General features: G+C 36.1%; 4 protein-coding genes across 5 annotated transcripts; 1 reads left to right on the plus strand and 3 right to left on the minus strand.

Annotated features, from left to right (window-relative positions):
* Positions 1–156: 156 nt before the first annotated feature.
* Positions 157–6,968, minus strand: LOC131972351 (14-3-3 protein beta/alpha-1-like). Its single transcript, XM_059334176.1, has 6 exons — positions 6,846–6,968; positions 4,062–4,363; positions 3,834–3,957; positions 2,628–2,791; positions 2,083–2,178; positions 157–1,969 (listed from the first exon to the last, which is right to left on the minus strand). The coding sequence occupies exons 2-6, from the start codon at positions 4,353–4,355 to the stop codon at positions 1,913–1,915; spliced, it is 735 nt and encodes a 244-aa protein (XP_059190159.1). The 5' UTR covers positions 4,356–4,363; positions 6,846–6,968; the 3' UTR covers positions 157–1,912.
* Positions 6,969–9,123: 2,155 nt separating this feature from the next.
* On the plus strand, positions 9,124–12,260 carry ognb (osteoglycin, paralog b). Its single transcript, XM_059334211.1, has 6 exons — positions 9,124–10,713; positions 10,831–10,900; positions 11,164–11,328; positions 11,409–11,611; positions 11,733–11,825; positions 11,946–12,260. The coding sequence occupies exons 1-6, from the start codon at positions 10,615–10,617 to the stop codon at positions 12,114–12,116; spliced, it is 801 nt and encodes a 266-aa protein (XP_059190194.1). The 5' UTR covers positions 9,124–10,614; the 3' UTR covers positions 12,117–12,260.
* Positions 11,376–16,421, minus strand: LOC131972378 (ubiquinol-cytochrome-c reductase complex assembly factor 5). The gene is made up of 2 exons (XM_059334212.1): positions 16,135–16,421; positions 11,376–12,811 (listed from the first exon to the last, which is right to left on the minus strand). The coding sequence occupies exons 1-2, from the start codon at positions 16,286–16,288 to the stop codon at positions 12,720–12,722; spliced, it is 246 nt and encodes an 81-aa protein (XP_059190195.1). The 5' UTR covers positions 16,289–16,421; the 3' UTR covers positions 11,376–12,719.
* Positions 16,422–17,882: 1,461 nt separating this feature from the next.
* kctd6b (potassium channel tetramerization domain containing 6b) lies at positions 17,883–21,839 on the minus strand. Of its 2 annotated transcripts, XM_059334038.1 has the most exons (3): positions 21,688–21,839; positions 19,939–20,040; positions 17,883–19,409 (listed from the first exon to the last, which is right to left on the minus strand). In XM_059334038.1, exons 2-3 carry the CDS (start codon positions 19,963–19,965, stop codon positions 18,723–18,725), a joined length of 714 nt encoding a protein of 237 aa, XP_059190021.1. In that variant the 5' UTR covers positions 19,966–20,040; positions 21,688–21,839; the 3' UTR covers positions 17,883–18,722. The 2 variants fall into 2 exon arrangements, with proteins under 2 accessions (XP_059190021.1, XP_059190022.1); XM_059334039.1 differs by lacking the exon at positions 21,688–21,839 and having other exon boundaries at positions 19,939–20,222.
* Positions 21,840–22,499: the final 660 nt, after the last annotated feature.

Consider the following 22,499-nt stretch of genomic DNA (forward strand, 5'->3'; position numbering starts at 1 on the left):
GTGTAACGTTATTTATTTCGCCCTCTAGTGGACGGTTTTCCAAGCCCAGACAGACCCACAATTTCTCAACAAACTCATTGATTTTAAGCTGTCTTAATGAGTAACTAAACCATATTAATATTCCTTTTGAACAAAAATGAACACGTAATCTGCCTGTTATCTTAAACGAAACTTTATTTCACTGAATGGTCTTTGACACTTTCCTATTTCTTACATGTATAGTGAAACTAGAATGGTTTTAAGATACATAAACACAAAGCTAGAATTACACCAACCATTGTTTATCTCCATTTCGTCATTGCTTTTTAGAGCTATTCTAAATTTTCACAACCACGTGTGTGCACTGGGTAATAGACTGTTACAGAAGCAAATTTATTTTTTTAGCCATAAGACTTGTCAGTAAAAACAAAGCAAGTAGATACCTGATATACAGACAGGCTTCGTTCCACATTCACTAACTGCATTTTCATCAAGCATAATAATAAAACTGACATGATTTTTTTTCCCAACATAAGATCATTTCAATTCATTGGAGCATTGTCAGAGTAAACAGACTGTCAGCTATAATGTGGAATGGTGTCTTCAACTACAATATGTGGAATGTAGTGGTGATAAATGGTATTGTGACACTGAGCTTCTTTCCAAAGTGATGGATTGGCCTTCTCCAAATTGCACCTTTAAAATAGACCTGATTTTTGAGGCGATCATTCATGCTTGCTCATCTTTAACAGCAGAGATGCACCTGGGTAGAAAGTGAGGTCAAGATTTAAGCAATTTAATTTTGTCTGGTCTTACTCACTCCCTTTGAGATTTTAAAAACAACAAGCAGATGCAGCCACAGAGGCTGCAAGAGAAAGCCAGGCACAGATTTTTTGGGGGAGAAAACAACCGCTTTAAAGAGGAATATTTTGCAAGCAGGGTTGATACAGTGTGGCAAGACATTTTCAATTAACATCAATAAAAGGTTACTTTAGGTTTTACATACAGATGATAGTCAATCTTGCAAAATACATGGAACCACATTTACGCACATACAATTTCCATTGTACTGATATCAAGCAGCACCTGAACAGTGAGTAAAACTACAATGACAATCCATACTTAGTTCAAAAAAACAAAAAAAGGAGCACTGTCTTTCCGAAAGCCGAATAAATGTGGAATGTCTGAACAAATCTAACATGACAATTTGAGGGGTCCCTTGAAACTTTGAAACTGTGAATTTGTGAACATAATCAAGGAGCGTTACACCAAGATGTCAGTGTCACAATACAGCCTGCCTCCTTTCTGTATGAGCACACAGCAGAATTGCAGTTAGTTGTTAATACAGGATTGTACACATGTCTGGAAATTTAAACACAAAAACTGTTTTTGGGGGGTTGTGAAGCAAATGGAACGCCTACCATCACAGTGTTTGGTGGAAATCAACTGCCAGTTTAATTACCATACAATAAAACCTGTAAATATCATGAGGAATCACAAATAAGAAAGTAACAAAAAAGGGATGAAAAATGCACAACAAACTAGCTGGGACAAAGGGATTTGGAAGGACGATTAGAATTCACAACACCCCCCTCCCCCCCCCAGACCACATACACACTCACATACAATCTTTCACATCCTTTCACACATGCTCTCTCGCTACATACAGACATACACACACACAAAGCAGACAAAAACAACAGCAACATGGACTCACTAATCAATACAACATGTTTCCACAAAGTGACTGAATCTGCTAACTGAAAATTACCCTGTCGCCTCACAGTGAACTGAGAGGGGTAAACTAGTTGGTCAGGAGCAATTCAGGCTGCTTGTCATACAGAAGTGGGAGGAGCTGATGGAGTGGAGGGGGATGTATATAAGCTGTCTGTGTTTAAGATAAGAGTGTAGGTGGATTAACAGTGCAATTCCATTAGTTTTCCCCGTCTCCAGCTTCTCCCTCATCTGCCTGGTTTTCTGATGTCCACAGCTGGGAACGGAAAAGAAAAAACATTAGAATTTGTTGTGAGTAATAAATGTTTTTGTTTTTTTTTACATCAGGATGAATTAGAGTCAAAACAGCACGGTGCTTTAAAAACTCACAGTCAGGTTGTCCCTTAGTAGTTGCATGATCAGGGTGCTGTCTTTGTAAGAATCTTCGTTCAAAGTGTCAAGTTCAGCGATGGCATCATCAAACGCCTGAAATACAGTGATACATTTGTTATTTAAACTAAAATCCAACAGCATGGAAATTGCAAATCTGAAAATGTATCTGAGTTCATCAGCACTAAAAAATAATTAGCTCAGAATCCCCTTACAATGTGTGCAAGTAATTAAGACTTGCACTTATATGGATATATCTATATCGTGATGTTAGACGAGATATTGTATTAAACTTTGGAATTGGAATATCGCAAGTGTGTAAATACTATGTGAAGGGAGCATTAATAAACCCTACAATATTGTCGCAATACTGATAACGTTTTTTGTGAAATTATTGTAAATATCTGAATATCACACGGCCCTACAAGTATTCAAATGTCCTGAAGGTTTCAAGCAATATGTCATGTTAGGCATCTTTAAATCCTAAAATTTACCTTTAACCTGTAAAAGGTTTCAATACTATGACAATGAGTGTCAGTTCATACCGCCTTAGCCAGGCTGCAGGCCTTGTCCGGGTTGTTGAGGATTTCATAGTAGAAGACTGAGAAGTTGAGGGCCAGGCCAAGCCGGATAGGGTGTGTTGGCTGCATCTGCCCCTTGCTGATTTCGAAGGCTTGCTGGTACGCCTGCTGGGAGTTGTCCACTGTATCTTTAGGGAGAAAAAAAATACACAAAAAAAAAAAATTACCTTTACTATATACAACACATTATTAAAACTGCATTAATTGATCATTTGTCCACCTGGGGGCAGCAAAACAAGCAAAAAATAATGATGATACGGTACATACAGTCATGAAGGAGCAGAGGGAATAGAAAATAAAAAGACAATAAGACAAGTAAAAATAAAGTTTCAAGGCAGTCTATGAAAATGAATAATTACTTCATTTAATAAAAAGGCAGCGTTGAACACATTCAGGCTCAATTTAAAAGACGAGTGGCAGCAGACCTGCAGTTTTTCAGGGATTTTGTTACAAAAATATGATGCATAAAAACTGAATTGTCTAGACTCTGGGGACAGAAGCAGACCTGTCCCAGACGACCTGAGGTGTGGAGGGTCCATAATGTACAAAATTAAGGGACATGGTTGTATCGAGGACTTGAGCAGCAGTGTTCTAAATCAGCTACAGCTGTCAATATATTTTTAGGAACCTGAAAAGACACCTTTACAGTGGTTGAGTCTGAAGATAAATTCATGGAAAGGTTTGTTTTTTTTAAGTCCTGCTGAGGCACAAGTCTACACGAGATATATTCTAAAGCTCACAGTAGGCTGATTTTGTAACTCTAATTGGATCTGCTGGGTCCATGACTACTCCAAGTCTTCAGGCTTGGTTGGTAGTTTTTAACCCTCAAATGTTTAAGTTTGTTCACTTGCTATAGGCCAACTTTGTCTCCTACTGAGTGGCTTATTTAGTTGCTTAAAACAAAACAAAAAAACTGCTGCCTTTTATTACTGAAGGAAAAAAGATGAGTGCTGTGAGAGGAAACCAAAATAATACATTTGCAGGCTATAAAAAAAAAAAAATTACTGAAAGATAGAAAGAGCTGAGAGGTGATAATGTTATGTGGGCTTGAAACTATGTGTGACCCCTTTCACATATTTAATTGACTCATTGTTATTAAATATTAATGAATGCCGCTTTAAGCAAAATGTTGCAGCACAAATTTAGGATGATAATCATGTTCTCACTTACCCTTCTTCATATCCCCAGATGCAACCTCAGACAGGTATCTATAATAGTCGCCTTTCATTTTCAGATAGAACACCTTGCTCTCAGCAGCACTTGCATTTTTAATGAGAAAGTTGTCCAGTAGCCCCTGAAAACAATATTTAAGTTTTATTATAAATCAGGCATATTACCACACAAACACTTTAGTGATTAGGGCTGTTTTGAAAAACCAAATAAATAAGAAATCCTTACAAGCACATCATTGCAGATGTCCTGCAGCTCAATTTCAATTTTCTCCCGGTATTCACGTGCCATCTGCGCTTTTTTGTCATTGCCCTCAGCCTTCTGCTCGATGCTGGAGATGACACGCCAGGATGAGCGGCGTGCTCCTACCACATTCTTGTAGGCAACTGAGAGAAGGTTGCGCTCCTCATTTGACAGCTCCGCACCTTGCTCCGTCACAGACTTCATGGCTGCAGCCATGTCATCATAGCGCTCAGCCTGCTCAGCAAGCTTGGCCTTCTGTACCAGGTCGTTCTTATCCATTTTCTAGACTGGAGAAACAATAAAATACAGTATTGGAAGTTAGTTAAAGAGAAGAAAAGGAATAATATTTCACAAAAGGCCTCTCATTGTCCATTGACCAGACCTTTCTGTGCTTAGAACTGCGCATTATGAACTGATTTGATTTTGCTTTGTCAGACTTTGACTTTCAACCAAGGAAACAATTGGATTCAATGTAAAAGTGAGGATAGGTATTGTAAACTGGGGCCCTTAGCAAGTGGGTCAACCAAACATATCACTAGCTAATGTTAGTTGCTAGCTAGCATTAGTAGATAGCGTTTGCCTGTCTATTCTTGTCCTAATCATTCTACTCCTAATTTTAACCCTTATGCCCTCCTCAAATTTATTACACTCAGGTCACCCTTGTGGCCAAAAAAGGCCATGCACACTAAAACTGCTATAAAATCCCCATACATCACATCACACACACACCACATCACCTGGTAGTCACAAACCTCCATTATATAACTGTCAAAATTACAAGAATTTCATGCATCAGCCTACAATGGGAAAATGGTGGAATACAATGAAAATGTCAAATATCACTAATTATCTTCAAAATGAAATGCTGACATTACAGAATTCATGGTTTTATACCATAATGGCGGTGAGATTAAAATATGTGGTTTGAATGGAAGTCGGGGGCATTTTTGGCCACGAAGGTCACAAGAGAACTGGCATTTAACAGGTTAAAATTCTGAAAATGATTTGTTTGGTAGTTTTGAATAAGTCTGAAGTTGTTTAAGATATTTATGAAAAATAATCTGAAAAAAATATTGATGTATGGTGATTTAATAGTAGTTGTATGCATGGCCTTTTTTTTTTTTTAGCTACGAGGGTCACAAGAGGGTAGTAAATGCACCAATGGAGTATAAAAGACTTGTATTGACTAATGGATTTCAGGAGTTGGTCTCCAACATCAACCATCATATTAGCTACCAAATGTTATACACACAGCGATTTCACTGGCTCGTTTAATTGTGCTTTAATCGACACTTGCTCCACCAAACGAAGACTTCCCGGGTCAGGTTTTTAACCTTCTGGAGTCACCAAAAGCGCCAAAGCACGACTTCATCATCACAACCAGAAGTAAAAAAAAAAAAGTCCCTACTGTAAATTTACCTCTAAAGTTCTGGCTGTAAACTACATGAGGCCAGTTTCAGTTTGATGATGACATACCAAGTAAAACTGGAGACAAGGTCAAATATATTTTGTATAAAAATATAGAACTGGATGGAACCCTCTTATATGTTAGATTTGACACCTTTGTTCACATTTGAAAGATTTCAAATTCTTCATTGAGCATGATAGTGTTTTGAAAGTAAAAAAAAGATTCAAAAATCACATTTTATGTTGGACTAAAGGACTAAAAGACAAAAATGACCAAAAAAAGACACAAAATGAGAAGTCAAAATGACCAAAAAAAACACAGAAGACAAAATTATTAAAAAAAAAAAAAAAAAAAAAAAAAGGTACAAAATGACCAAAATTGTTACACTAAACACACAAGACACAAATAAAATAGAGTCCCACTAGAATAAAAACCAGAGTTGGATGACAGGATCACACACAATCACAAGATCACATTTATGTTGGTTTTTCTTTGTTTCTTTTGGGTTCAAAATGTTGATCCGGTAAGTCAGAGTAAAAAATAAATTATTAGGTCATAGAGGTCAGGTTGTGCTGAAAAAAATAAACCAACATGGCATTAAACATTTTTTAAGTGGTGAATACAGGCAGGATGAAAAGGATTCAGAAATGGACCCAATAGCCCCAGACTCCATAGAGTTAATGCCCTCCCCTTATGTTGCTAGCAGCGCTAGCGGGGATGGTACCTTTTGCTAACCGATTTCAACGCTAGCTTGTTAAACGTGGCCGATCTGATTCCTCATGTATGCTCCGTTTTACGTTGTCGACCTAGCTCTATTTATTAGATAACGTTGGTGTTGCTAATCTGTCGTATTGGTGATTACGCAAAGCGAGTGGCTAACAGTTAGCTCGCCACCGTCGTCTATATACGGATAACGTTCGCTAGCTAGGCCAGCAGAAGCAACGACTGACTTTCGTTAAATAAAAATAAAAAAAAACAAGGTTGGGGTGTTGGCAATTCATATTTGGTGTTATTGTAATGAACAGAAAGCAAAACCTTGTGTTGTTGCGTATTACTTTCGCGTTTAATTCATTTTCAGCAGCTGTATGACGGCCCGCCCAGACTGACGAGCCTGTCGGAACAAAGTGTCATGGAACCCGACCGTCGCTTAGCATTAGCTGCTAGCTCGCTGGTTAGCATTAGCTGGTTAGCATTAGCTGCTAGCCTGCTAGCGAGCTAACCCACTAGCCTCTCTTCGTTATCATGAAGCTTCTCATCGGGATCCAGGCGGACACGATGAGACACACGTGCAAACGTTAACCTGCGAATGAAAATCTAGTATTACAATGCGGTGTGTACGAGTGCGATGTTAATACACTTACAATATTGGCGATTTTTAGTTTTTTTTCTCTCTCTCTGGACAATTCAGCCTCCGTCCTCCGTCTCGCTCAGCGGATCGTTCAGGGCAGAACCACTTCCGCTACACTGCCACTTCTGTTTCCTCTTTTCTCACCACACATCTGCCTTACGTAATGCGACCACTGCTCATACTCTGAATAACATCAGTAGTCATCTCTAATAAGACTGCTTTTTTTGTGAAGGGCACCCTGAAAGTATTTTTCATTTATTTTGGTCTTGCCCTTTTTCGTCTAAGTTCTGGAAAGATATTTGTAACTACCTTTTTTTTTTTAATTGAACCTAATTTGTCCCTTTGTTTTGAAAATATACTGTTTGGTTTCACTGACTTCCCATACACACAAAAAAATCAATATTACATTATAAATCTAATTATACTATTGGCAAAATATCACATACATAAATCTCGATACACAAAAAAAAATCCCCTCTTTTCTATATTTATAAGTGAAACCAAGCAGTATATTAATTCTATTAAAGACTCTACTAATTTGAAAGCTGCTAAAACTCTGAATATTTGTAATTTTTATAATATTTTTGTATGACAACCTCTTTATGATTTATTGAAACCCCCTGGCGACGTTCTGATGTATTTTTTTGTATTACACCCCACCCAACTGCCTTAATAAAGTTTATTTAAAAAAAAAAAAAAAAAAAAAAAAAATCTCTAATAAGACTAAAAAAATAAGTGATACTCACATCGACGATAAGCCTTATTGTGATTGTTTTGTTTTGCACCTGTATTATACAGTATCTTGTTGTAGTGTGATTATTCTGAAAATTAATAAACACACTTGTTAAAAAAAAAAAAAAATACACTTTAACATTTTACACAAAATTTACCCTTGCCTGCCACATTTCACTTTAGTTTATGCGGGTATTACGAGAAGGAGAACATATCAATGAAACACATGATAGAACCGAGTTAATATCTTTGTAACAAGTTATGATTAGGTGCTTAATCTCGTTAGCAGGGCCGGTTCTAGCCCATTGGCTCCCCTAGGCGATATTGACATTTTGGGCCCCCCCCGAACCACATCCATTCCATGTATTCATTCTGATATAGGTACACTATGTTATATGTATTATGCTGTACACTAATATTTGATACATGAACTACAAGCAAGGTAATGGCCTCAGAACATTTTTATTTTTAGAAACTTTGGAACTTTACCAACAACAACTGAATTGAAAATACGAATAAATAAATAAGAAAACACAGATCTTCATCAAATTAAGAATGGCAAAGACTGAAAATAAATAAAATGTAGTCGTATCATATTTTATATAATATATGGGTTGGGGCATGTTCATTTAATTCAATGAGGGTTTTATTGCCCATGCTTTTTAAAAAATGTTTCGTTAATCAATGTTGTTAAAACAAAGATGTATGCTTGTGGCGCCCCCTGCCAATTTGGCGCCCTAGGCAGCCGCCTTGGTGGCCTGTAGGAATAACCGGCCCTGCTCGTTAGTATGGGTTGTTAAGACATCTTTCACTTCAGCTTAGTTGTCAATATAGGCTTATTACAGCGCAAAATAGCTTGTTTACCCTTCAACTAACAGTCATTAGCTAGCTCAGTATTGTTTTTTTTTATCTTTATTGACAATTAAGGAACATTACAATCATGACATCAGACAAAAAGGGATTTCAAGAAACAAACAAATGTCACGAAACAAAGAACTAATCATGAGAAATAATAGTAAAAAATAATTTAAAAAAAAACACAAAATCATTGCAATTGCAATGCTATCTAAGTTCATGGATATGGATAGTAAATATGTCTTCTGTGATGTGGAGGAATCTATTGCTCATGCATTTTGTGAATGTAATATTATGCAGGGTTTTTGGATGGACTTGAGAAATCATTTATCTAACTTTCTTAGTATCTTCTTAAGTCTCTCAGAATTGTAAAAGACAAAAAAATAATTATTTCTTCAATATTATGACAGCCCGATGAATGTATAATCTTAATTTCTAATAACAATTGTTTTATCATTATCAGTGAATGCACAGAATTTATGTACTTCATATTCTCTGCATGACCAATATATGTACCTCTTTTTCTTTTTTTTATTATTTTTATTTTATTTTTTACTACTATTTCTCCTGATCAGTTCTTTGACATTTGTTTCTTGTAATCCCTTTTTGTCTGACCTCATGATTGTAATGTTCCTTAATTGTCAATAAAGACAAAAAAAAACAAGACCAAAAAAAGGCAGAAAAAAAATAAGATCATTATTATGTCCAACTTAACATACACAAAAAAAAAAAAAACATATTTTGAGTGCTTGCATCACATTTTCTTGATCTTACGGGCATCATTTTCCCCCCAAAATTGTGATGGTTACATAGACTTTTCATTTTATTTAAACTGAACAAAAGTAAAGAATGTATAGACTATTTAACACACATGCAAATTATTGTCTGGGAACGACTTCCTGGTTTCGACCCTCCGACGAAAAACTGGACAAACCAGTAGTGAACAACCCTTACTAGTATTTCTGCTTTACCATGAGAGCAGGCTGCAGCATTTAAACACATTCCATAGCTATATAAACAACTTAGGGGACACTGTTATTTTTTATAATTGAATATAGAAAGATTTTTTTACTCTCTATTCTGCACCGCAAGGTCAAAGGTGAAGATCAGCTACAGAGAGCGACCGATTGAGCATTTTAAACAGTGTTGGCTTAAGCACGCTCGTCAGAACCACTCTGCCCGAAGCACAAGCAACTGAAAAAAATCGTTAAAAACCTTGACATTTATGGTAATTAATTTTCTTTTTTTTGGGACTAATCATAGTTCATAATATGTCCTGAAGTAGTAAAACATTCCCAGAGCCTTAGGGTACATATTAAAGTTGTTTTTTGATTTGCTTGTGTTTATTTGCTTTGGTTTGAACAACTGTCCTAAATCGTTTAATTTTGTATTAAATAAAACAGCAACCCCTGAGATGGGACCAGAGATGTTTGGTGTTTTTGATCCCTGAATAGAAAAAAAGACAGTATCTGTATTCAATCAAGATTTAAGAAACAAAGCTACATCCTTTTAATGGAAACTGTTGAAGATATGTTTCGTAACTGTCCAGCTGCTAGAATGCTAAAATGCTCATCATAATTTAAAAAAGAGATGCAGCTGCACACCAGAACTCATCTATGGCATTCTGATTAATAGATAAACAAAATGATTTTTTTACCCTCAAAATGGGCTGTTCCTTCTCAAGTATAATCACTTCTTAAGGGGGAGCAGCCCTCTCCTAAGTTTTTAAAAAACTGACATATTCAAAATAGTTTTCTCTCTCCAGTTCAGTGCTTGCTTTGGCAATTCATTTCATGAATCCATTTTTTTCCCATCAATTACTGGAACTCAGAGCCACTCTGTTTTTCCAGTCACAACATTCTTTTGTCAGTTAAGGTAAAAAATGTAAAAGCAGCATTTATGAGGTGTACTTAGAGATATTTCAACACATATTTTAATACATGTCTGCTTAATTTCAAGACATTTCCCGTCCGCTTGCTATATAATAATACCGTTTATAGCCTTTAGAATCTTCCTGACCAATGAGAGCGACACAAACTCAGCACGTATTGAGTTAACATTTGTCTCCTTTTCTTACTCAGCAGTATTCTGGCAGCTTAATAAAAAACTGGATGGAAAATTTTTCAGCTCACATGTACCTCAGATCCCAGCCTAGCAGACAGACACTCTCTTCTCTCACCAGCAACTAAGACACAATGATGCAATTAAGGACTTTGATTTTTACATCTGTAATGCTCCCATGGATACTGTCGTCTGCAGCAAAAGATGAATACATGGAAGTCATAAAAGCTAAGGTAAAAAAAAAATCTTTTGGGGTTACCACAGTGTTAATGAGTGGGTGGAAGAAATGCATAATGCTATTGAGTTGGGAGGCAAAGTAAAGCTTTTATGAAGATTTATCCTTTTTACAGACAGACACTGTAGACTTTCCAGACTATGATGCCCCTCAAGACACTAACCAACCAGCTCCGAGAGCCGATGGTAGGTTTGTCTAAACAGATAAATAGTTTTCAACAACAGTTTCAAAGCTGATTATGCAACACGCTGAGGCATTCTTCCACATTTTTTGTGAATGTAGCTAAAGCCCATATTATGTAATAATGGGGCCGATCAAGTGTCCTCATCTAAACTGTGTATTGGGGTTTAGACTCCACAGTCACACTGCTGAGACCAAGTGAATGTATTTAGAAGAAGGGGAAAAAATCTGTACACAGGTGACGAAAAAAACACTGTGATCTTTTCAGAGCTGCCGACATGTCTGCTGTGTGTTTGCCTGAGTGGATCTGTGTACTGTGAGGATGTGTCCCCTGAAATGTCAGCCGTCCCAACACTGCCAAAGGAAACAGGATATCTCTATGCACGTTTTAACAAAATCACAAAAATAAAAAACAGCGATTTTGCAGACATGGGTAAATATAAGTCATTATGGTAGTTAACTCCTCAGTGAATGTCATCTTTTAAACTCTCCACCTTTGTTTTTTCTCTCCAGCCACATTAAGAGTAATTGACCTAAGTGAGAATCTCATCTCTGAGATAGACGACGGAGCTTTTTCAAAACTTCCCCATCTCGAGGAGCTCTCTCTTGCACAAAACAGACTGATTAAACTTCCCATGCTGCCTGCCAAGCTGGTGTCATTCAATGCCAATTCCAACCATCTTAAAACCCAGGGTGTAAAGGCCACTGCTTTTAAAGTAAGACAGTCCACTGACATGTTTAAATGTTGCACTTTATGCACTTTGCATGCATTTTTATTTTTGATACAGCAGGAAACCTCATCCAAAATATTGGTCTTTTTGGGGTTTTTTTTTGCAGAAACTCACAGAACTGGCATTTCTTTATCTCGGAAACAATGAACTGACAGCAGTGCCCTATCTTCCAGAGTCTCTTCATGTGGTGCACCTGCATGTAAGTTCATCTGTAATTCACAGCAATTAATCAAAACGCCAAAGTAGAAAACAATATGATGTTATGAAGAAGCAGCTAATTGTGTGTCCTTGCATTGTTTCTCCCGTTTCTGTTCTGCAGAACAACAAGATCTCAAAAATAACAGATGAGACGTTCTGCAAAGGCAACGACAGTCATTACATCCGGACCAACCTGAATGAGGTGCGACTAGACGGAAACCCTGTTTTGTTGTGGAAGCACCCTAACAGCTTCATCTGTCTGGAGACTCTTCCTATTGGATGGTACAACTGAAATAACCAAAGCATGCTTTTGATGGAGGTAAATCTTGAGAGGGTGTAAAATAAAGGATGCAGGATGAAAAATGCAGTTCTTAAGTTACATTTTATATAAACAAATACAATTCATGACCCAAAAGGTTTTTTTTTTTTTTTTAAATGAATGTACAGAAATGTATAATTGCAGAGCAGCAGAATTTAAACAAGTAGAAGAAAGAGCTTCCGTTTCTTTTGCCAGTATATAACACATCTTTTGCAAAATCATCCAAGATGTCTCTAAATACAAAGTACTGTATTTTTTACTTTTGTTACTATTTGGTTGAGACTGTTTTTTAGCCAAATCAATAACACACCGTTATTGGGGTTATTTCATTGTTTCATTTAAGATTGCAGTAGTAGTATTATTTGTTTCTTCATTTGAAGATCATATTAACAATAAACTTGCATGTTTTTCCATCAGCCTTTCACTCTTGACTCATTCAAAACTGCTCTACTGCTGCTGAAACAAGCTGTGAAGTCCATCCGAGCCTATTAGACACAAGAATAAGTGGAGAGGGAGCGAGAGTCCAAGAATGTGTCCTTAGACGACACGTGAAGTCCACATTAAATGCGACAATGTTCACTTGGCTGCAGACTCTTTGAGAACTGTCGAACCATCTGCTATCTTTTGCTCGTAGCTCCGTTCTGATTGTTTTCTTCGGTAGACATCGTCTAGAAAGAAAACAGAAGTAAAGAAAACATGAGATAACAGACCGAAATAATACTAGAATATAGGCAGTTTGGATACAGTTAAAGCTGCAGTGAGTAATCAATAACTTTAATAATGTCTGCACTGCATTTAGGTGAGGAACTGACAGTTAATGTGTGTTTAAGTTTCTGTATCCTGCAGAATAAAGCGTTTTTGCAATTACCACAGATATGTAATAAGGAAATTACTTACAAGCTGAAGGATAAAAATAGGGATCAGAGTCTGTTCTCTGTAGAGAAAAACCACATTTCTGTATCCCTAAATGGCCTCAGTCAGAATACTACAGGATCAAATATGCACGGCAGCTTTTCCTTTTTAACACCAGAGGATTTTGACTCTACTGAAATGACCCGTTTGAGCACATCTGGAAAAATTGATGTGGTTTCAGAGAGAGTAGAAACACATTTAGAATTCCTTTCATTTTTACATCTTTTGGACTGATCCAGTGGCACATGCACTCTCCACAGGTGTAGCTACGGACAGACCAATGCAATATTAACAATGTTATATGAGGTGGTGGAAAATAAATACATTTATTTAAGTATTGCCCTGAAGTATGAAGTTTGAGGTACTTATACTTGACTAGAGTTTTATATTTCTATGCTACTTAGTACTTCTACTCAAATAAATTTCAGCAGAAAATATCTTACTTAAGACTTAAGACTTAAGACATCAAAACTATGAAGGAACACTATATGGAATTAGAGCTGCAACAATTATTCGATTAATCGAACAATAATCAATTATTAAATTAATCGTCAATTATTTTGATAATCTAATAATTGGTTTGAGCAGTTTTTTAAAGACAATAAGTCAAAATTCTCTGATTTCAGCTTCTTCAGTGTGAATATTTCTGGTTTCTTTGTTCCTTTATGACAATAAACTGAATATCTCTTTGGTTTGTGGACCAAACAAGAGATTGATATTTTTATACATTTTATTGACCAAACAACTATTCGATTAATTGTTTAAATAATCAACAGATTAATCACTAATTAAAATAATCGTTAGTTGCAGCCCTCTATGGAATTATATAGTAAACAAAAGTGTTAAAAAAAACTTAAAAGATTCATGAGCTGCTCATCTGGATGGTTTTTAGTTAAAAGTTAGTTAAAAACTTATCAAAAGTTCATTTGTGGAACTTCTTGCCTTCTTAATGTGTTTGAGACCATCAAAGCAAAAGGTGACTACTTTTGAAGAATCTCCAATATAAAACATATTCTGGTTTCTTTAACACTTTTATGTAACTGCATAATTCCTATGATGTGTTCAATCATAGTTCTGATTTTTTAAATATTAATCTACAATGTAGAAAATATAATAAACAAATAAAATTGAATGAGTAGGTGTGCTTAAACTTTTGACTGGTATTGTACATTTCACACCCAAACCATATGATGAGTTAATAAATGAATGTAATGCATTAAAAGATGATTAGCTCCACTCCTACTAGGCACAGCATTTAATATTGCTCACACATGCATGCATTAAGACCCTAAATCCAATGATATAATATATTGGTTAGTTAATAAATTAGTTAATGAACTGATTAGTGAGTCAAAAGAAAATAAGCCAGCAGCAATTTTGATGATAGATGTTCATGATAGCTGTTTGACAAGCAGAAACATAAAGAAATACATATTTCGTTCCACGTCAAATGTGAGGATTTGCTACTGTTCTCCTTGATGACATTGTAAATTGAATTTTGATTTTGTTTTTCAATAATTTTCTTTGTGACATGATATCTATTGCATTTTAAATGGATAAATCTATTTTACATAATGGATATTTTTTAAAGTAACTAAGCAACTACTGCTACTGTAGTAGTATTTGTAAGCATTGTAAGTATGTTGTCTTCTTTAGTTTTAAAGTCTGCCACAGGGTCTAGTGATACAAGTTCCCAGTCATTATTTGTTTGTTAATATCACCTGCCTATTGTTTATGCATTATTAAAACAGAGATGGTTAGTCACACCAATAATAGAATTTAAAAATCAACAATGAGGTATTCATTCAAAATAGAGTGTGATTTTTATTTCTCTGTGTTAGCAGCTGTGCAGCAGTCTGACACATCTAACTGCCTGTACTGTGTTTACTTAGAAAATGCTTGTTTTTTTTCCACCTTTCTCTCACTTTTTCCATATTACCTAATGAGAGTGGGGAGGAGAGGAAAGTCTGAGGACACATTTGAAATTGTGTTTGGTCCCAAATATGCAGACAAGCACAGTCCTAACAGTGTAAACACGCTGTGACTCACTGACAAAAAAAAATGCCTAAGTCATTTTTTCAAGTTTTGCAGGAAACACAAAAAACTTCACTAAAAGTGTAACATATGACATTTATTGATCATTTCACTCAAAAAGGATGTAACAAAGGATGGATATTGGCATAGTAATAACACTGTGTGTAAAGTATGTAACTTAAGAGAAATAAATGACTTTTTGAACATGCCTTTGTGACTTAAGCAAGATATGGTAACACTTTATTTTGAAGGTGTCTACATAAGAGTCACACAAGCCTGTCAGAAACATGACATGACAAGTATCATGAGCATTAATGTTACTTCAAAGTGTCATTAATGTTCATGACACATCCCATGTCATGTTTATGACACGCTCATGTCACTCTTATGTAGACACCTTCAAAATAAAGCGTTACCATATCTTGCTTAAGTCACAAAGGCATGCTCAAAAAATTGCCTAAGTCACATTTTATTTTGACTTAGGCATAATGAATCCGCTTAAGTCACACACTTGACATAGGCCATTATCTTAAAGGGGTAAAATCACATGACCTGATCAACTGAGGGTGTAGGTGATTTTACCATAGGTGGCCGGCGTCACGAGGAGATGATTTAGGCAAAAAAAACAATTTTGATAAAAAATGACTTAGGTAATTATTTGAACAGTGTGACGATTTGAAATTCACCAAGGGTGTTTGGTCCCAAATCTGCAGACAAGCACAGTCCTAACAGTGTAAACACACTGAGTTACTGACACGTGTAAAATGGCATTTTTTTTCACATCGCTAAAACGATTAAAATCAAATGAAGTAGCATGCCAGACCTAACACGATGCACTCTGTAACATCACAATATATCTAATGCAACTGACATGTATGCTGTTACATAGAAAATTAAACAGATCACAACAAAAATTTTAAATTACATACCAAGGCAGACACAAGGCTAACGGGCTAACAGAAGTGGCCATCATGCTAACGTCAACTAGCTTCAATAGCAAGTCTAAAAACAAAGTTTCACGGTTACTTTGTGCATTTTTACTTACAGAAAGTCTCTCTTCCTATCCTCACGTTGATCATGATCCACTCCATGACGCCTCCCAGACAGAAGAAGACCGGAAGAAACCTGTACACCCCGAGACGTTTTTTACCCGGAACAAGGTCCAGGATATATTTTATGTTTTCACTCCTATTAAACATCGTGTCTCGATAAAATACTACAGGCGGTGGAGGAAACTCTGCTGCTTCAAGGACAGAGCAGGCGTGGAGCTTTTACATGTCCTTTACACTTGTTACAAGAACAACGGACGTGAGGACAGGGTGCCCTCGATATGTGGCCATGCGTAAAGCAAAAGAGCGGGGCGGCTTAGAATCAATGTAGGAATTTACGGCAGCTCGATGATGGAGAACAAAACGAACGCACCAAGGAAGAGTCGCAACATCCGGTTGGGTTATGTGTCATTAAAACACTGAAAACGGTAAGATTAAGATTAATGAAAATATAGAAAAATGTACAAAAAAGGTATGTATATATATATATATGTATATATATATATATATATATATATATATATGTATATATATATATATATATATATATATATATATATATACACATATATATATGTATATATATATATAAAGATTATATATACATATATATATACATATATATGTATATATATATATAAAGATTATATATACATATATATATATATATATATATATATATACATACCTTTTTTGTACATTTTTGTATATTTGCATTAATCTTAATCTTACCGTTTAGCTTACCGCTTACCGTAAGATTATATATATATCTTTTTTTTTCAACACTTTTTTGTTGACTATATAATTTCATGTTGTGTTCCTTCATATTTTTTATGTCTTCAGTATTAATCTACAATGTTGAAAATATTAAAAATAAATAAATAAACATTGAATGAGAAGGTGTGTCAAACTTTTGACTGGTAGTGTATGTATGGTGTACATGTATCAAATAAATTAAGTAAAATATTTTCTGCTGAAATATATTTGTAGTAGCATAGAAATACAAAACTCTCGTATACTCAAGTATAAGTACCTCAAACGTCATACTTCAGGACAATACTTGAGTAAATGTATTTAGTTTCCACCACTGCATATCATATTGTTAATATTGCATTGGTATGTCCGTAGCTACACCTGTGGAGAGTGCATGTGCCACTGGATCAGTGCAAAAGTTACTTGTTAATTGCTGCCAATAAGTTACTGTAAAAATCACAGTAAATTGTGTGTGTGTGTCAGCACTGTTTGTACCATTTTTTGGCATATTAAGTTCCGCCTATCAATAAGTAGTGCAAGGTTAGATAAATATACTGAATGTATACCTAATTTCTTTTTTTTGTATCACCTGTTTCTAACTTTCTAACAAAAGCATGTACACTTGTTAAACTACGATGAGACCAAAAAATAAATAAATTGGAAACTCGGATGAGCTTATAAACATTTCCATTTGTTTTCTGAAGCTTTTTCTTTTGGTATTCAATAAATAGGTCACTGGATAGAAATCCAATGACACCACAGGGTCGTAAAAAAGCTAAAATAGGTCTATGTAACAACAGTCTATGGTAATAATGCAGTTTAACACTGATTGTAATTTCTTACAATTACTTAGATCTGCTACATTATAAGTAGCCCAAACAGCTGTTACATGTTCAGTTAACTTGATTATATATGCTTGCAATAATCTTAAAGTGGTTGAATGTTTATATTAAGTTGAGGTGAAACTTAATTACAATCATAAAACAAAGAATGATGACACACAAATGGATTTATTTTGGCTGGAATGACCAAACACATCACTGTTGATATGAGCTCTAAACTGTAACAGTATGACATAATACTGCAAAGCGCACATATACATATACAAACACAAGACACTTTGACACATGCAACAACGACTAAGGTGTTCAGAAACAGTACCATACAAGGACAGAAGAGAGCTAAAAGACTAATATTAAGATCTACTGTAAATTGGGCTATTCATAAATTATTTTTTATTATTCTTAAAAAAAGGTTCACTACTGACAACTCAGAATTGAGAAAAGGTCTTTGTTCAGAAACTGAAGTCCAAAACATGCACATCTATGCAGGCATCAAAGTCTCAAATTGTGATTACCTGTTCACATTTTTTTTCCTGATTTCAGAATAAACAGATGCAGGTATTGGAACCACGTTAAATCACAATTATTCCTATAAAAATCATTTTACCTATATTTTTTAGCATTGTTGGGATGTTTAATTCATCCCTAAATAAATAAAATCATAGTCAAATCATTGATATAGGGTACTTCTGCTTCATAAGAAAAGCTGTAAAAGACTTTAACGTCACTGAAATATATATAAAAAATGTCAAAAATGTAGCACAGGTTAAAAAAAAAAATCAAGAATTCACATTTTCAATGTTTTTATGCCATCTGTCTGGACTTTGATTCTTGTGCTACTGTGCCACATTTATCTTTATTGGGGAAGAAATGATTATTAGTGACACACTACTGAAAAAGAGGTCAAAATGTGTTCCTTTTTGATCATGACTTGTGTTATATGAAGACAAATCAGACAGTAATTTCACCCACAAAGACCCTGCTGTAACTCAGTCTTCAACTTTGTGAGCTGGTCTACAGAAAGTCCAGTGATGCTCCACCGTGTTCTCGTTCGCGCGCTCGCTCATGTGATGCACGCGCGTGTTGCGGATGGTGAAGCCTTGTTTCATGATGTAGTCCATGAGGTGAACCCTGAGGGACACCTCTTGGTGATAGTCACATGGTCCAAAGGTGAACGACACCTGGCAGTCTCTGGTGTCCATCATGTGTTTGTTCCACTTGGTGAAGTTGTTGGAAATACCTTCCAACAGGCCGTGAACCTTCGTTGTTATGGTGAGCTGTGTGATGATAACGGCGACTGGGTTTGAATATTTTGACAGTTTCCGAGTGCTGGAGAGCTCCACGACCTGCTCGAAGATGTCCGGAGGATACAGTGGCTTGGGATCGTTAAGGCACTGGATCAAAGGTTCGATCTGGTAGAAGTCCGCCTCTTTCCTGAGGAGGTCTGTCTCTGTGAAGTCCAAGGGGAGGGTGAGCTCAGATGTCCGCAGGAAATTCAAGATGTACCGGAACAGAGTCCCATCGCGATCGATGAAATAATTCCCTTTGGAATCGCGAGTTGTGGGGAAATCTCCCCGGAACATGGCACCCAGCATGGAGTCTGGATAGCGCTGCAGCGTGGATAAACTGGTGGTATACAGGTGGCCCCCCACATTTAAGGTAACAGGAGTACTCATCTAGGACAAAAAGGAACAGAGAAAGGTGTAAGAATCATGTGTTTTTGTGAAATGAAAGTAATTGCATCCTGCAGCTGGAGGCGATAACATGAACAGTGTGAATTTCAGCTGAAAATCTACTCTAGTCTAATACAAAAGCCCTGCAATAAATCATGTAGTTTGTGGTGCTGTTGAATTATATTGCATTATGGTGAGAAGTACTAACATTTTGTCTACCCTAATTATACAAACAAGACTTAATATTAGAATCATCTCTCTGTATAATGCAATACAATCCAACAGAACCACAAACTACAGCCTCCAGAATGATCAAAAGTTGAATTAACACCTTTCTAAAACAGTTTCAATGAAATCCCAACATTGCAACCTTCATAAAGGCATGACTCACTGCAGGGAAGTTATTAGACTGTCCTTATTTTAGATACTGGATGTGAACTAAGCTGGCAACAAAGTAAATGTAACATATCTTTATCAGAAACAATCATCTGAAATTGCTCTTATTCTAGTCTGACTTCTAGCCATCTCTTACCCTATGGTCCCAGTCTCCATTATCCATTTGTAGAGCAATACCCACTTGGTCAGAACCAAAATAGAGATGGAACAGATACGCTTTGGCTTAATTCAATTTCACCTGTGAAAAAACAGTCACATTAACATGAGCTGTTACAAAGTTATGCAGAATATGACTGACACAATCATGTAGACTCAGTCATGTGTTCGTCAGGACAGAGGAGAGCTGTTAGTACCTGTACCTGCGTGTGTGTATACGTGTTGGTTTATCCTGAGTAATGTTCTACCTGTTTTCTTAGAAGGAGGTGCCCACTTTGTAGATTAAATAAACATTCGAGCACTTGTGAGTTTCACTTCCAGTCATGTGATGTGGGTTTTGCGAAATTAGTTGCAACACTACATTGAATACATGTTTCTTCAAGAAATGTTCAGTGTGCCTACAAGTTACAGCAGCAGTCTATATTGGACAAAACAATCTGAACCACAAGGTCAATTCAGCAGCTGTTTTAGAGCTTTTGATCACAATAACTTTATCATGAGATGCAATTCAAATACAAATTTTATGATCATAGCCAACATGGTCATAAAGTTCCCCAAAATGCTATGGAAAACAGGAAATATGAACATCGAGTAGATACATTTTCATGACAAAGGTAAACTCCAGCTGTTACAGTAGACTGTTCTATCAGATGCTGTTTCAAATGTCAAGAATGCCCTTGAAACCTCATGTGTCCCTTAACACGTAGGCTAACAAATTACATTTCCACTGAATTGAAAGTGAAACCTGACGCTACGAAGTGGACATAACCCCTTTAATGTCCATTTTATAAGACACATGGTCATTGACCCTCTGGAGTCCATCTATTTATTGAAAACACACGTTTTATTTACATTAATAACTTAATTTATACATATGTAGACAAGCTGAGAAAGCCAGTTGAAAGTGCAATCATAGCTTTCACAGTGTGCAATTTATGTTTCTAGACCATTTTTAAATTGGGAATTTTCTTTCTACAATGAAAACTATTACTGTTTTTAATTTACATATAAAAAGAATGTTTTGTAGTTTAATTATTTTTTCTGCTGTTTTTGTGTGTATAAATGGTTAAAAAAAATAGTATATTTCCATAGAAACCTGTGTCTTTTGGGCTCCTGGCAGCTTTATACTTTGTTAATTAAAATAAAATGAAAAATCTGACTGATAGCCACGTTTGTGTGGAGAAAAAGGAGCCATGCATGTGATGTAAGGACAGACTGAAAGATGCTAAACAGAGACAGAAATGAATGCATAGGAAATTGACAAATTTGAGCCAAAATCCCCTGGACTTCAGAGGTTTAATGTCCATTTTATAAGACACGTGATCATGAGGAAACAGTGCCATTGAACTATCTTCAGTGGTGAATGCTAGTGAAGCAGCTATCGTCTATTTGATAGCTAGTGTAAAAAAAAGCACTCTTTCTGCTATGAAAATGAAGAAAGCTAAAGTGGGAGCTGATACCGCATGCACATAAAATGACTTAACAGATTAACGATGTTAATAAGTTGTGAATAAAGCTTGGATGAGCGGAGATATGTTAAGTAGCGTTAAACACAATGCGAGTACCAAGGTGGAGCCTGCTAGCTAATTGCTAGATAGCGAGCTAACGTAGCTAACGTAGCTAGCAGAACGAGCCGTTGACGTTAACTGCCGTTACTACTACTGCCGTTGACGCGGGGATCCTAATTACACTACCGGAAAGTAACGCAGACGTTGAAACGAAGCCTTACCGGCTCGCTTGCTTGGTTATTTGTAGTTTTTTCTGTCCAGAAACAGCGGCTGGTATTCGGTTGGTATTTAACGGTGCAGCCGGGCAGTCGGTGATGTTTACCGGGCAGCTGTGCTCGACTCCAGGCTGCAGCAAAACTGCGCATACAAGCAGCAGGCTGCAGGAGGGGAGGAGGTCCTGCTGCAGCCACACACTCTGCATCAATACATTCACACATCTCATATTAACCCTTTGGAGTTTGGGGCTATTTTGTTGGTTTGGTTTTGACTTTTTTTCATTCTGCCTGTATATGCAACTTAAATAATGATCACCATGCCATGCTGGCATCATCTTTTTCAGCTCAACCTCACCTCATTATAGTCATTTTGACTTACTGGATCAACATTTTGAAACACAAAAAACGCACACAAAATTCCAAAAAACACACAAATAAAAAACATTCAAAAAACAAGCAAAAAAAACACCCCACAGAAACACACACACAAAAAATCACACAGAACACACACAAAAAATTACAAAAAACACAAAATAATGAAAAAATTACGAGAAACACACAAAAAAATTACAAAATTCACAAAAAATAGCCCAAAATCACACAAAGAAACACCAGCAAACACAAAAGATTGCATTAAAAATGTTGAAACGCACACTGCAAAATCTAAAAAATCTCTGCAAAAAAAGTTAAATCATGTTATTACACATGGTCGTGGTGATTTTAACCATTGAAGAAAAAGAGTTGACGCACTTGGACATGGAAACTTGTGTTAAAGCCAAAACTTTTAACGTCGTGACATCATGAAGAAGTCGTGCTCT

The sequence above is a fragment of the Centropristis striata genome, chromosome 5 (genome assembly GCF_030273125.1).
Source record: "Centropristis striata isolate RG_2023a ecotype Rhode Island chromosome 5, C.striata_1.0, whole genome shotgun sequence".
NCBI classification, from domain to species: domain Eukaryota; kingdom Metazoa; phylum Chordata; class Actinopteri; order Perciformes; family Serranidae; genus Centropristis; species Centropristis striata.

Excerpts from the sequence above, each read along its gene's own strand:
- LOC131972351 (XM_059334176.1), bottom strand. The coding sequence starts at position 4,355 with ATGGATAAGAACGACCTGGTACAGAAGGCCAAGCTTGCTGAGCAGGCT. Across the intron at positions 3,958-4,061 it reads ACATCTGCAATGATGTGCTT|GGGCTACTGGACAACTTTCT; the intron begins GTAAGGATTTCT and ends TATTGTTTTCAG. Across the intron at positions 2,792-3,833 it reads ATCTGGGGATATGAAGAAGG|ATACAGTGGACAACTCCCAG; the intron begins GTAAGTGAGAAC and ends TTCTCCCTAAAG.
- ognb (XM_059334211.1), top strand. The coding sequence starts at position 10,615 with ATGATGCAATTAAGGACTTTGATTTTTACATCTGTAATGCTCCCATGG. Across the intron at positions 10,901-11,163 it reads ACCAGCTCCGAGAGCCGATG|AGCTGCCGACATGTCTGCTG; the intron begins GTAGGTTTGTCT and ends TGATCTTTTCAG. Across the intron at positions 11,826-11,945 it reads TTCATGTGGTGCACCTGCAT|AACAACAAGATCTCAAAAAT; the intron begins GTAAGTTCATCT and ends TCTGTTCTGCAG.
- LOC131972378 (XM_059334212.1), bottom strand. The coding sequence starts at position 16,288 with ATGTTTAATAGGAGTGAAAACATAAAATATATCCTGGACCTTGTTCCG. Across the intron at positions 12,812-16,134 it reads GATAGGAAGAGAGACTTTCT|ACGATGTCTACCGAAGAAAA; the intron begins GTAAGTAAAAAT and ends TTTTCTTTCTAG.
- kctd6b (XM_059334038.1), bottom strand. The coding sequence starts at position 19,965 with ATGGATAATGGAGACTGGGACCATAGG. Across the intron at positions 19,410-19,938 it reads ATGGAGACTGGGACCATAGG|ATGAGTACTCCTGTTACCTT; the intron begins GTAAGAGATGGC and ends TTTTTGTCCTAG.